Consider the following 14291-nt stretch of genomic DNA (forward strand, 5'->3'; position numbering starts at 1 on the left):
GAGAGGAGTGGATGATGAGTGTTGAATATATCAATAGCCTTAGCTTTACGTTCTATAGATTACACACACACACAGTCAATACTAATACAATCAGTGATATTAACTTACTCTCTTGATCTAACTTGTCAGCTGCAGCATTCTCATTCATAGATTTAAGAGCATCTGACAGTGAGTCAAAGGTAGCTCCTCCTTTACTGTCAACATTATCAGCTCTACGCAACCACTTGGAGAGGCATTCAAGCAAGCATCTTGATATATCACCAGGATGATTCCTTTCAATAGCATCTAGTAAGTCCTTATGAAGTCCTAGTGTCAGTCCTAGCTCATGCCATCTTGTCTGAGGGAAACCACATCTCTTCAACAGATTAAGTACATCAATAAGTTGATCTAAGTCATATTCAATGATACATAGATAGTTAATGAACATTACCAATAGTCAAAAGAGAAGAGAAGAGACTCACAGAAGAGGAACAAGAACTAGTTTTAGTTGCCATTGATCAAAGAACAAGCTAACCGGATGCAAGGAATGACAAGGGAGGGGCTAGTTTTGGGCGTGGTAAATATTGTTATTTTAAGTTTAACCCTCCATAATGATAGACTTTTCACTTGATATACAGGGAAGAGAGAAAGTTGATGATGAAAATGATTGAGTTACTAATGACAGCAAAATAACAGATGAGGTAGTTAAAATGTACCTGTACATTCTAGTAAAATTGTAAATTACTGCATAGTTATGAATCTGTGACCAGTCAGTGCCATTGAGCATTTAGCATAATGAACCTATTATATATTTATTTATTTATTCATCTATTTAACATTTTGACAGAATGTGGATTATTATCAGTTAGTAGTATATTTATACTTTATTGTTCTCATCTCTCTCTTCCTATCCTTACTTTCATTTTCTCTCTCGTAGGAGCTTGTAGCTTTAAAAGACTCTCATGTATTTAATGTATAAGTAATGTAATGTAATGCTTTGAAATCACCCCAAATTTTTATTACATTTTCTGATGCATATTGATGTCCTTATGTTGTGTAGAAAGTTTTAGCTGATTCTGACTTCAATTTATCAAGTTATGGCCATTTTAAAAAATGCCAAAATTCTGTAAAGTACCCAAGGCTATAGCCCATGGTTTTTTCAAAAAAATGGCTCTGAAATCAACCCAAATTTTTATTACATTTTCTGATACATATTGATGTCCTTGTGCTGTGTAGAAAGTTTGAACTGAACCCGACTTCAATTTTTTGAGTTACGGCTATTTTAAGAAAATTTCAAAATTCGGAAAAATACCCAAGGCTATAGCCCATGGTTTTTTCCAAAACATGGCTCCGAAATTACTCCAAATTTTTATTACATTTCTTGATACATATTAATGTACTTATGCTGTGTAGAAAGTTTGAGCTGATTTTTACTTCAATTTTTCAAGTTACGGCCATTTTAAGAAATTACCAAGATTCTGAAAAATACCCAAGGCTATAATCATTTTTTCAGAAATATGGCTTTAAAATCACCCCAAATTTTATTATATCCTTATGCTACGTAAAAAGTTTGACCTGGTTCTGATTAAATTTTTGAGTTACATGTATGACCAAAATCAAAAGTAAATATACATATGTACATGTACATGTAATCCTTTGTCTCCATGTCTCTCACTATTTAGAGTGTTGATAGAGAATATGTGTTTCATTTACCCGACACATTCCCAGAGACTCAAAGTATCTTGAGGTACGTTATTCCGCTCGTCATCCTGCCCCTCCCCCACCTCCTCTGGTCTCTCGTACAGCTGTGTGTTTGGTACCAATACAACAAGGTTAGGACACACAGTCAGTGTATGTACATGTACATGTTGGTCCTTTTATGTTTTGGAAAATTTTAGTAACTTTAAAAATTTGTAAAAAAAATCCAATTAAAATGCATGAAATTGAAGAGTAGAAAGAAAAAGAGAGGAGGAGGAGGAGCTGAAGATTTGAACTTATTGAATGCTGAACTTAAAGCAGATAAAGCTAAGGTAGTTATTAATAGTTATTAATTATTAGTTAATTAATTATTGATAGCTTGAGCATAAAGTGATTGAGTTGATGGCAGAAAGACAATTATTAGAAGATTCTATTTCTATTCCAAAGTAAGTTTACATTAATATTTGTATTTTTAAGTTATGACCATTTTAAACAATAATTCTGAAACTATAGCCCATAGTTTATTCTGACAAATTTATGCTAATTTTTTACATTTTCTGATACATATTGATGTCCTTATGCTGTGTAGAAAGTTTGAGGTGATTCCGACTTCAGTTTTTCAAGTTACGACCATTTTAATAAAATGCCAAATTTTTAAAAATACCCAAGGCTTATAGCCCATGGTTTTTTCTGAAAAATGGCTCCGAAATCAACCTAAATTTTCATTACATTTTCTGATGCATATTGATGTCCTAATGCTGTGTAGCAAGTTTGAGGTTATTCCGACTTCAATTTTTCAAGTTGCGGCCATTTTAATAAAATATCAAAATTTAAAAAAATACCCAAGGTTATAATAGCCCATGGATTTTTCTGAAAAATGGCTCCGAAATCAACCCAAATTTTTATTACATTTTTTGATACATATTGATGTACTTATGCTGTGTAGAAATTATGAGCTGATTCTGACTTCAAAATTTTGTGTTATTATTTTATTATTTTTATTGTTTAGAGATGCTATGATAAGAAGATTAGAAAGACAGCTACAGGAGAAAGAGAATGAAATAAAAATATTAAAAGAGCAAAAATCAACTTATACTAAACAACTTGAAACTAACAAGGAAACAATTGAAGAATACAAAACAAAGTATTTATAGTATATCTGTTATATCTAGTGGCTGGACTAGTAATGGAGTGTGTAGTACACTGTGCATTACATGTATATCTACATTATACTGAATGAAGATTATTTTATTTATTTTTTACCATCTCTCTCTCTCTCTCTCTCTCTCAGAGTATCATTATTAGTTAGTACACTATCAGATAAAGACATGTTAGTTAATACGTTACAATCTTTATTGGAACCAGACGAGGCCCCAACCCACCAATCTCTCTCCTACCCTCGTAAAACCAGTCTTGATACTCTAAATGAAAGAGGAGGAGGAACAGGCCCCGGGGACATTACTCCAGTAGGTCCTATCAGAAAGACAGTTCCCCAGTCTGTATCATACAAGAAGCAGGAGGAGAAGGAGGAGTCATCACTACCAACTTATGATCAACACATGCTGGGAGTAATAGGACATATGTAATAGTAGAAACAAGATAGGACAGGCATTTAATTTTTGTGTACCATTTAAGAACATTCTAGATTATTCTTTTTCATTTACTGGACTATTCCTTTTGTTGTTTGGACTATTCTTTTTGTTTACTGGAACATTCTGGGCTAGAATGTTCCAGATTTGTACCTTGCTATAAATATGTGTGATTTTTGTAAATAGTTGGTTCCTTGCTTGGTAAAAACATAATATTAAACCACTTACTTCTGGTGAACAATGTTACAACATACCAGGCTTCCTTTGAGACTAATAAATTGTTTTTGTGAGCAGTAACTGTGATGTATGGAAAATGGTTAATGTTATTACATGTAATATCTTATGATTCATTAATGTATTGTATTATTATTCATGCATAAGTTGTGGTTACTAATATTTGTATGGTTTCTCTGTTGGTATAAATGCTTAGCGATTTTTGTAATTAACTGTTGCTGAGTGTAGAGTGCATATGATTCATTGAACTTTCTTATTTTATTGTTTTATCAAGTTGAGTTATTATTATTAACAATACAACAGTAACCGGTTACAAATGTAACAGTATTTACAACCACCAAAATTGTTCCTTTTGTGAGCATAAATGGTTACAAAATTGGCTATAGTCTACATTAGATCTCAGTGGTAACTATAGCCATTACTAGTTGCATGCAATGCCTACTATTGTCTCATGCACTATTGCTTTATCCCACTGGTCTCATTCAGCAACCACCCTACTTCTTGTTAGCTACCTTGAGATTCTCTTTATTCTCTAAAAGTCTTTCTCAAGAGGAGCTTCATTAAGAAAACTAAGCCCCAGAGACTCTTCAAACCAATAATTTAATAGTGTAATTGTGTAGTTTTTTTAAGGACTTTCTGAAGACATACATTATTATAGCACTTTTATCCTCATTATTATCTTTAAAATTATAAATAACAAACCAAAAATAGTTAGCCATGCATTTTGTGTAAAAAAGTAGAAAAAGACATTGAAATTTTACTAAACAGAAAATAATGAAGTGCAATTTTTGTGAAGAGTGCTAACATGTGTGGTTACTATTATTAATGTTAAAATAGTTAATTAAAACTGGCTCCTAATTAAGAGGCACTGTATGATCAGGTCTAAATAATCCAGTCTATAGAAAGAGAGAGAGGAAGAGGGAAAAGGGGGGAAGGAGAGAGAGAAGAGTGAAAGAGAAAAAAAGAGTGGGGGAAAAGAAGAGAGAGAGAAGGAATATACATTAAGATGATCATGTGACGTACTTTCCCATTGAATTTGCCAAGCCACAGACTAAGTTTCTGAGTATCTTTAGTCAGGACTTTAATATGATCATGTTTCTAGAAAAAGAAAAAAGGGCAGAATAACTTGACAAGAAGCTAAATCATAATAATAATAAATAATTAATTTTATCATAATTACTCTCAGTCTTTACATGAAAAGATAAAAATCCAGGGCCTTCGCCATCATAATCATACACAGCCTCGACCCAAGTATCTCCGTCCCTGTTAAAAGGAGGTGGGGACATCATTGACATGGAGCTACTAGAGGAATCAGATACAGCGTGATGTCTTTGTCTTGCAGTGTCAGAGTATGGAATATTAAGAGTTGTGTCCACTCCAGGGAAGCTGATACCAAGGGTGTTCTTTTGATAATAGTCAACAAGTTCTTCAATTGAGTCAAAGTCGCAGGTGTCTGAGATGTAGAACCTCTCAGTTTGAGGGTTTCTCATTATCTTGATGTGTTTGGGCATCCCTCCCCACCTAAAAGGAGAAGGAAAGGTACACATACATGTATCAACCATAAATAACATAATGTATTTTACGTGTATCATTTAAGTACATACACATGTACACATGTATGTACATGTATGTAATACTTTCATATACATGTATATGTATGTAAGCACAATGTAGAACATTAAGGGGGTGAGCCTAAGCTACACAATACATGTGTAGATACAGTACTCGTATGCTTGAGTCTGTACCAATTTGGCTCAGTCAAACTTACTCATATTTTTGTTTCTTAGTTTTGCTCCAATATAGCAGCAGAATAAGCATAATTTTTTGAGCAAATTGACCCAATTCAGTGACATCACAATAATTTTGGGCTGAATAGGGCCAATTGAGTGCAAATTTGCCTTTAGTTATAAAAACACTATGGTCATACCAGACTATAAGTCTTGATTGTACAGGGTAACTGGGTAAGGCAGAAATAACAAAAGTTGAGTTTAGTTCTTTGCTCAAGTTGACTTTCAAACAGCTTTTATAGCAATTACATCAATAAAGATGAGTTTCGTAGCTTTAAAATTGAATCTATAACCTTAGCTAGCTGCTAAAGAAGTCTTAATTATCTCGCTGCTTGTGTTGGTCACCATTTTGCTTTGGCCACTCCCACTTTTAATTGACATATTGAAATGTGCATTGCTAATGCATGGCATTTACCTTAATATGAATAAATAGGGCTGACGTACGACGACATCAAGTACATACATATACAGACAAACAGACAGAAGGGGTGTGACTGAGAGTACTATAAGAGTGAGGCTCACTCAGGCTTGCCCCAATTACTTTAATGCCAATTACTTTAATGCTATAGCATATTCTCCTGGTCTATCCATGCTTTCCCTTATAAGGAATACACCATTTCTGGATTTGTGGAGTGCTACATCAGTATCAATACGTGTTCTCATGCCAATGTACCTAAGGAAGGAGGTAAGAGATATGGTAGAGAAAAAGAGTTAGAAAAAACATTGTATATGTACCAGTACATGTACATGTACGCAGGGGCGTAGCTGAGGTAGGGCCTGAGGGGGCCTGGGCCCTACCATCAAAGTGGCCTTATAATTATATTCATTGAAATTATAACCCAAAAGATTATATTCATTGTTCTTACAATAACAAAAGGGGGTGGCTGATAACCACAGCTCTTTTTAAAGCTATATACAATGATAATTTCACTCTGATTTTGCTCAGCTTGCAGGAAAATGCTTCCATTTTGCTACGTAAAAGGGGTGTGGTCAAAATCGCGGCGCGCTTCGCGCGCCATTTTGTCTCCTTGCCCTACCATCACCCAAGGTCCAGCTACGCCCCTGCATGTACGTATAGCAAGCAACACTTATACTGTATGAAATCAAGTAAGTCACAGTTAATACTGTGAAATAAAGTAGCAGTTAAATTTACATATAAATTTTGTACATGTAGTACAATGGGTACCATGAATATTCTGATAGCTTCTGTCTCATTTGCACTAGCACGTCTTCAGGTGAGGGTTGGGGTGGGCCCTGAAAAGAAAAATAATACATTTGTAATTGAAGTCAGCTTAAATTTTTACAGAGCAAAAATTGAATAAAAGCAGGAAGTGGGGATCAGATACTTTAGTCATTTTGATGTGACAATACATGTACATGTACTATGGCCATTGTTCCACCACTCACTTGAGGTCTTAAATAATTTGGCAAAACATAACCTCTTTGTCCTGTTCTTAAAACAACACCCTAAAAAAAGAAAAAAGAGAAAGGTGGTGAATAACTGAGTTAGTTTTGATTAGTGGGTGCTATACCTCCCACCACTCATGATCCTTGTCTTTTATGAAAATTTCCTCTCCTCTCTCAAAGGAAAGGAACAATTCTCTTCTTGGACCAATTGCATTATATCTAAGCAACAAAAAACAATAGACAACATCAACAACAAGCACTTACTTTTGTGTAGCAACATATACTTGTTCTAAAACAGAAGAGAGATAAGGATTATTACTAAGTATAACGAGACACCTACGGTGCATGGCCTCACCCTTATGCTGCTATGGTGCATGCCCGCACTGCAATAGCTGTTTGATTATCAGCATGAAGAGAGTCTGCTCAACACTAGCTTCCTGCAGTTGCATGTACTTGCTCTTGAATACCTGCAGAAGTAGCAGCACTGCAGCACATACATGCAAGCAGCTCCAGCCCTTCCCATGCATGTAGATTGAAAAGGTGTGGCATTACATCTTCAACGTGCAACTGCAATGATGGCAGCAAGAAGACCATGTGAGAAAGAAGCTTCACTTTTCCTTTACTAATCAACAATATACGATAAACTTGCTGACAGAAAGTTGTTGCCTTCATGTATTTGAGATAGTATAGGTATACTTTAGTATACCTATAGCCCACTAGGTTGTCACTCCAGCGCTTCACAAACAAGAACCAAGACAACTGTAACTCTTCACCAAGTAAGATTTAGAGAAATCTGTTCATATTTTTTGAAGGCCATGTTCTAATCTACTGGAAAATGCTAGCAGCTATCTCTAGAGTTCCAACATAATGGAACTTGACTCACATACTCGATTTTCTCACTTTGAAGCTTCTTGTACCTAGTGCTGATATTTGAGCAACACAAAAAAGTTAAGCAAGACTTTTTCAGGCAAAAAAGAAAGATCTAGGAGCTTAGAACACGCTATGCTAAAGTTATTGTTTATTAAAGACAAATTTCGCTTGTACAGAATGAATGAATGACAGACACACACAACAACTACCTATACCTCGCGTAGGCGAGGCCAATTATATAACTAATGTGTACTTTGTCTGTTAAACTCAGAGGCTTGAGGTTCTCTTTCATTGGTTCTTCTTGCTGCTGGTGCAGGGCCAAACCTTGCACCCCCAGGAGTATCAATACTATCACTGTGTTGAGAAGAGAGAGGCTGGGGAGAGAGAAGAAAGAAAATGGGGTCATGGTACTATACTGCCATTTCATGTCTTCAAACAGCAGGCACTACTGATGTACTTTTGAAAAAGTATTAAGTGTTATGCGTGTACTTTTTAAATTGGGCCAAAAGGCCTCTAGTACAGAGTCTTTGACCAAATGTGACCATAATTGACAAAAGGTACCTTATGGTGGGTAGTGAAATTTGTCTTTCTAGCCTAAGAAATCCAACTTCCTGAGCCCCATTTATCATAAAATTACTCCACAGGATGCAAAAAGTTACCATGAAACTTTTAGAAACAATGATTGTCTAACAAAGCACTCACAGGTTGATATTTGCCATTATTAAGATCAATTTTAAAATCCGCCATAAGGGCCCTTTTGTCAATTATGGTCACAAATGTTGGCAAAAATGAAGAGGAGAGAATTGTTAATTTTTATAATTTTTTCTGATACATACATGTCTTTATCTTGTTTATCAACATTGAGCTGATTCAGATCAAATTTGGAGTTTATATGAATCTTTAAATTTGCTCCAAATGCCATGTTCAATTAATTAGCATGCTTTGCAAGAAAACCCTGATATTATATGCACATGAACACTCACTCTACACTGCATGCATGTACAAGATGATTTATTGGTGAGAAATTATACATGTAAATATTGGCAATTGGTATTGTCTTTGAAGAATAAAATCAGCGATTTCGGCTCAATCTGAGCACCTTCAATGACACTTGCCATATAATCACCAATATATATGATCCACTGCCAAATTCACCAAACATTATACTATTCCCAATAAAATCATAATCATTTCGTATACAGAAAATTAATGTAAACAATGTGTGATAGCATTAAAAAAAAGAAAGAGAAGGGAAAGTGTCTTACTGGATGGCTATGTTGAGTGGGCATTGGTGGACCTTCATCTATGTAATTAGGCCATGACCAAACCACATCAACATAAGAACGAGGTTGGTTTTTCAAGATGGTGATCATTTTTATGATTTACATGTACTAGTCTTGCCCCCCAAGGGGTGTGGCGAGACTAATGATTTACAAACACTTATAAATCTTTCATCTTACATTGTACAGCCCTATAAATGGCTCTCCTGGTACCTTTTAAGTGGACTGTAATGTATAGTGATAGCATAATCTGGAGAAAAGGCTCACTAAATTCAAATTTCTGCAAAATTGCTGAAACTTTTTCTTCTTCTTTCTTCTATCAACATAAAAAGCTTGAACTGGCTATTACATAATTCCTTTGTCCTTGCGTCAAGAACTGGAAAGGTGGTTTCAAAAAGAAGCAAAAAAGAGAACAAAATGGAAGACAAAATTGAGCTAGCAGTTAAAGTTGTTGACACCACGTGGGTTTGTGGTTTGATGCAATTTTAGGCCTCTTTTACACTAATCCACTTCACTGAATCAGGGTTGTTTTTGCTATCATAGGTGATTACATTAATCCAGCAACTGCATTTTTATAAGATTTATCATTCGTTTATAGAAGTATCCACTTTGGTACATGTTTTCATGTTGCGTAGGTGATGCATTTTCATGTATTAGTGTAAACACTAGCTGTATCAGAATATTTCTATTTACATGTGAAATGGATTAGTGTAAACAGGCCTTAATTTATGCACACATGCTCAGCTAATATTTAACCTAACCACATAATCATAACATAATGTAATTTATAATTTAGGAAAAAAGAATAAATAGAAAACATTAAAAATTAATGCAAAAGTAGTAGGAATTGGAATAAAGTAAAGGAGCATGAGGGTGCTTGCAAAACACCATTGCATGTCAGTGCATGAAGAATTTAATCCAAGTAAATATTCTGGCACATCACAGAATACTATGAAATCTTTATCTTCATGCAGTGGCATAGGATTTTTTACCACTCTAGTTTGCAAGTACCCTTTAGTTTTTTTACCTTTTCTAATTCAATCCTACTACTTTTCCATTTTAACGTTTATTATTTACTTGTACAAAATCAGGTGATGAGTGATAGAGGCTAATGTCCTGATGACTGTCTGTTGATTGACTGATCACTTCCTGACATTGACCTACTGATGGTTCTGTGAGGGCACTGCTCCACTTCACCTTTCCAGTCTCTTCTCCTAAAAATAAACACAGTCAGTTACTTAATGATTTTAATACAGTACAATTGGTAAATTGTGGTAACTTCGGGACTTAGTGACAATAATAGCACGCGTTGCTCTTGATAACAAGATACTTTACAAAGAAGTAACTAAGAACTAATCAACTAACCAACTAACTAAGTATCGTGTATGCAGTACAGAACTTAAAAACATTAAAAAGGTTCTATATTTAGGTACATTACATAATCACTAATAATAACATAACCTAACCATTAATAATAACATTAACACTAATAATAATTACAATATTAATAATAACTACCTAATAAGATTAGTTTACTACATAAATAATATGATATTTATTAATGATATTTGTTTGTGTGTTGTTCCAGGTGATGCTGGTTTTGTACCAGTAAGTCATTACAGCTGCTAGGATGGAATGAGTGTAGTCTATCTTTTATCATGTACCAGTAAACAAAATCAATTGTACATTTTATTAATGAACTGGAATCAATAATTATTGTCTCCCTCTCTCTCAAATTTGTCATTGCTATATATTGAGCGGTGCATTATAATTACTATTACTTCTAGTATTATTATTATTATTATTATTATTATTATTATTATTACTACTACTATTACCATTATTGCAACTATTATTAGTATTCATGTAGGATTCTGTTATGCTTATTGCTATTGTTGTTATCATTATTATTGTTTTTCTTGCTTGCTTGCTGTACAATATTTTTTCTACTCTTGTAATTATTTTTATGTTTATGATGTACTACTATGCTTATTAGTTCATGTTATGCTGATTCTGATTGTTATGTAATGCTGTGTCATAGTGATGTAATATGATGTAATACTGATGCACATAAGTGTGCTCTTTTCATTTTGGTCAATAAGATTTTTAGCCTTTTAAATCTAGTCAATAATTACATCAAGCTCTCTCCATTCAGTCACTACATTCACTCTCTCTCACTCTCCCTTCATCTTTACTTCCCTCCCTTTCTCCTTCTCTTGTAGGGCGAGGGTCACTGTAGAACTTATAAACTGATTGGAAAACACATGCACTTAAGTGTGGACTCAATTGAGGTGGTTTCTGAACAATTTTAGCTAAACTGGCTTGTACATGTATACGTACATGTACTGTACATGTAGATGGAACTTAATTTTTGTGATTTTTCCTAAATCTGCAGTTTTTCTTAATTTTCGCTATTTTATTTAAAAAATATTGCTACTAAAACTTACCACTTTTTGAATTTGCTATATCACACACAAATTGTAGATAACTAGACAATTTTAAAAGTGACACAAATTAATTGTACAATAATTACAAGCTCTATAGCATCTGCACTTACTTAGCAAAACCTGATAAATATATGGGCAATTTTAAACAGGAGAACCTCCTGGGAAACTTGATGGTACATGAACTATGAATCTGATTGGTCAATTACAACTAGGCAAAGTATGCAAGTATAAGCTACACACTATCAGTATAGTCCATTAATTATTTACTATATCTCTGCAGAACACTTTATTAATAAATTACTTGAGGTATTTGATGGCTCTTCAGTTTGATGTAATTCCACATTTATTATTAGTCTATCCAACTTTTCCTTTATCTCTTGATGAATAACCTGTTGATCCTCTTCTCTTTTATCTAGTGTCTGTTCAATGGATATTTCCTGGTCCAGTTTCAATGTATCTCTTTTATAATCTATCAGTGACACTGCACATTACTAATAATTAAGTTATTATTAGTAAATTGCACCTTTTATTCTATGCATCATTTCTTCATTTTCTTCCCTTTTATTTAGTATACGTACACTCATTACTGATATCTGTTCTTGTAGTTCAGCTATTTCTCTCTTAATATCTATTAATGATTCATTCTGATCCAGTAAACCTACATGTATCATAGTATAATTATAATACACTAACACATACATTATGATTCAGTACCAGTTTTATTTGTTAATATTTGTTCTATTTCCATTCTCATTCCTTTTATGATTTTGTATGATGCTGCAATAACAACAACAATAAAATAATAAAATAAGAAATTTCTGACCTGAAGTAGAATGTATACGACACTTAATGTGATATTCTGTTTTCAGGCCTAAAATAATTAATACAATTATTACTTTACATAATATGAAGGTGACAAGTGGATGACTCATTATGAGACATTCTATCACATTTTAGATTTTATTGACTTTTTACACAATACCCCACCAATGTTAGGTACTATTATATGTCATATTGTGCATAATTACTTTGTAGTTTCTCTTCCAAATCATTGGTTGCTTCTTCTACTTCCTTTAATTCCACTAGTGTACATTCCTCTTCATTTTGATTCTCCTATCAGTAACTAAGTAATACACTATTATGCTATAATAACTAACTTTAATCAATTTTTATAAAAACCCACCATTATCAGTGGCAACGGTTGATAACTAACCTTATTTTTATTTATTAATGACAGTTCTTGTACTTTTTTCTTCATTTCATACAATTCCTACATGTACATATTTTTATAATGAAACATGCATGCGGTGAGTAATAACTCATTAAAAAGCTACACTAATATAACAACACACTCCAACAATAATTTGAAGTATTAATCCCTCCTATACATGTACATGTAAAACCAACAAATAAAGTACCTTTTCTTTTTCACTAATTATGTTTGTTAGTTGCTGTGCAGTTTCTTTTAGCTCTTTCTGCCTCTATTGATTATAATAATAAAAAATAATCAAACATGAATTATTATACTCCTTTATCTCCTGTACCTCCTCTTCCAGTGGTTCCTGTATTTCCTTCATAATACAGTATATAATGATAATTACTGACAGTATTACAGACACATACTTCTATGTTTTCTTTCTTCCATATTGTGCAGTATCCAACAGTAAGCTTCATTAGACCATTCTTTATTAATAATTCAAGATTCTCACTCAATTTTATAATGAGAGCTCCAGTGAGAGAGTGAGGGAAGGAGCAAGTGATGGTGATGGATTGAATGCTTTTGATGTTGACCAGCTTAACAAATTTGCCAGAAGATTTCGATACGATATCTGTAACGTCCTTTAGCTTATGCTCAGTAGCTTCCCATCCAAGCACATAAGTAGCTGTTTCACATTTAAGAGGAGGACTGGCCCTAACTACATCAAACGGTTCATTCAAGCACAGATCAACTGATAAATTACGACATGATTCATCAATTTCCCTCTTGTAATCATCGATGTATTTCTGAGCATCATCAATCTCAAAGTGTTCAACAACAGCTTCAAGGATGACAATATTAGCAAGACTGCATTTTTTCCTAATGAGACGCATGACACCTTGAAAATTTTTTATCAAACTCAGTTCTGCTTCAAGGTCAGAGTCAAAATCTTCAATGAATGTCTTAAGATCTTCTAAAGAAGGCGGACGTTTAGAAATAACTTTGCGAACGTTAGAAAACATTTTAGCAAATTTCGCATAAAGCACATCAAAATCTTGACTTTTATATTGTGGAATGTAAAGAGGAGCAACTGCAGAAATAAATCTGACTATAATTAATAGACTAGCACTCACCAGTGGTAGGTGTTGATTTATTGGAATCAGAAAGTTCAGAAGGTTCTTGAGCTAAAAATTATCAAAATAAAAAATTCAGTTGTTAATATTCTATACTGGTATACAGGTACCTTCATCATCTGATACTAACTGACTATCGTCAATAAATTTTTCATCTAAAAAATAAAAATAAAATTCATTGCACAAATTATGCTAGCTCACCATAGTCTCTTTGTATAACTGTTCCTAGTTTTACATTACCAGTAAACTTGCACAACACACTAGCAAATGTTTGTAGTAAACTATACTTGCTTTCAATAGCTACTATAATGGCAGCTAACAGGACTTCCCGTTGATTAGGAACAGAGGGACTAGCTGATACCACACTATCCAATACTTGTCCTGTTATGACACCCTCTCTTTGAAGCATAATAGCTACATTGACAGGATCAGAGAGAGACTGAGAGAGGAGTGGATGATGAGTGTTAAATATATCAATAGCCTTTGCTTTACATTCTATAGAATACACACACAGAGTCAATACTAATGCAATCAGTGATATTAACTTACTCTCTTGATCTAACTTGTCAGCTGCAGCATTCTCATTCATAGATTTAAGAGCATCTGACAGTGAGTCAAAGGTAGCTCCTCCTTTACTGTCAACATAATCAACTCTACGCAGCCACTTGG

At 33.8% G+C, this 14291-nt stretch overlaps 2 protein-coding genes across 2 annotated transcripts; one reads left to right on the forward strand and one right to left on the reverse strand.

The window, feature by feature from the left end:
* Positions 1–1661: 1661 nt before the first annotated feature.
* Positions 1662–3493, forward strand: LOC109586934 (centrosomal protein of 290 kDa-like). The gene is made up of 4 exons (XM_020003152.1): positions 1662–2009; positions 2056–2123; positions 2687–2821; positions 2969–3493. The coding sequence occupies exons 1-4, from the start codon at positions 1917–1919 to the stop codon at positions 3261–3263; spliced, it is 591 nt and encodes a 196-aa protein (XP_019858711.1). The 5' UTR covers positions 1662–1916; the 3' UTR covers positions 3264–3493.
* A 692-nt stretch (positions 3494–4185) lies between these two features.
* On the reverse strand, positions 4186–14087 carry LOC109586932 (uncharacterized). Its single transcript, XM_020003150.1, has 22 exons — positions 13824–14087; positions 13733–13777; positions 13623–13673; positions 12915–13579; positions 12836–12862; positions 12710–12772; positions 12505–12561; positions 12320–12404; positions 12115–12162; positions 12006–12068; positions 11815–11949; positions 11593–11772; positions 9922–10058; positions 7818–7938; positions 6959–6983; positions 6820–6913; positions 6695–6754; positions 6474–6541; positions 5844–5960; positions 4694–5021; positions 4524–4598; positions 4186–4396 (listed from the first exon to the last, which is right to left on the reverse strand). The coding sequence occupies exons 1-22, from the start codon at positions 14029–14031 to the stop codon at positions 4355–4357; spliced, it is 2694 nt and encodes an 897-aa protein (XP_019858709.1). The 5' UTR covers positions 14032–14087; the 3' UTR covers positions 4186–4354.
* Positions 14088–14291: the final 204 nt, after the last annotated feature.

Source organism: Amphimedon queenslandica, unplaced genomic scaffold (genome assembly GCF_000090795.2).
Source record: "Amphimedon queenslandica unplaced genomic scaffold, v1.1 AMPQUscaffold_12740, whole genome shotgun sequence".
NCBI classification, from domain to species: Eukaryota; Metazoa; Porifera; class Demospongiae; order Haplosclerida; family Niphatidae; genus Amphimedon; species Amphimedon queenslandica.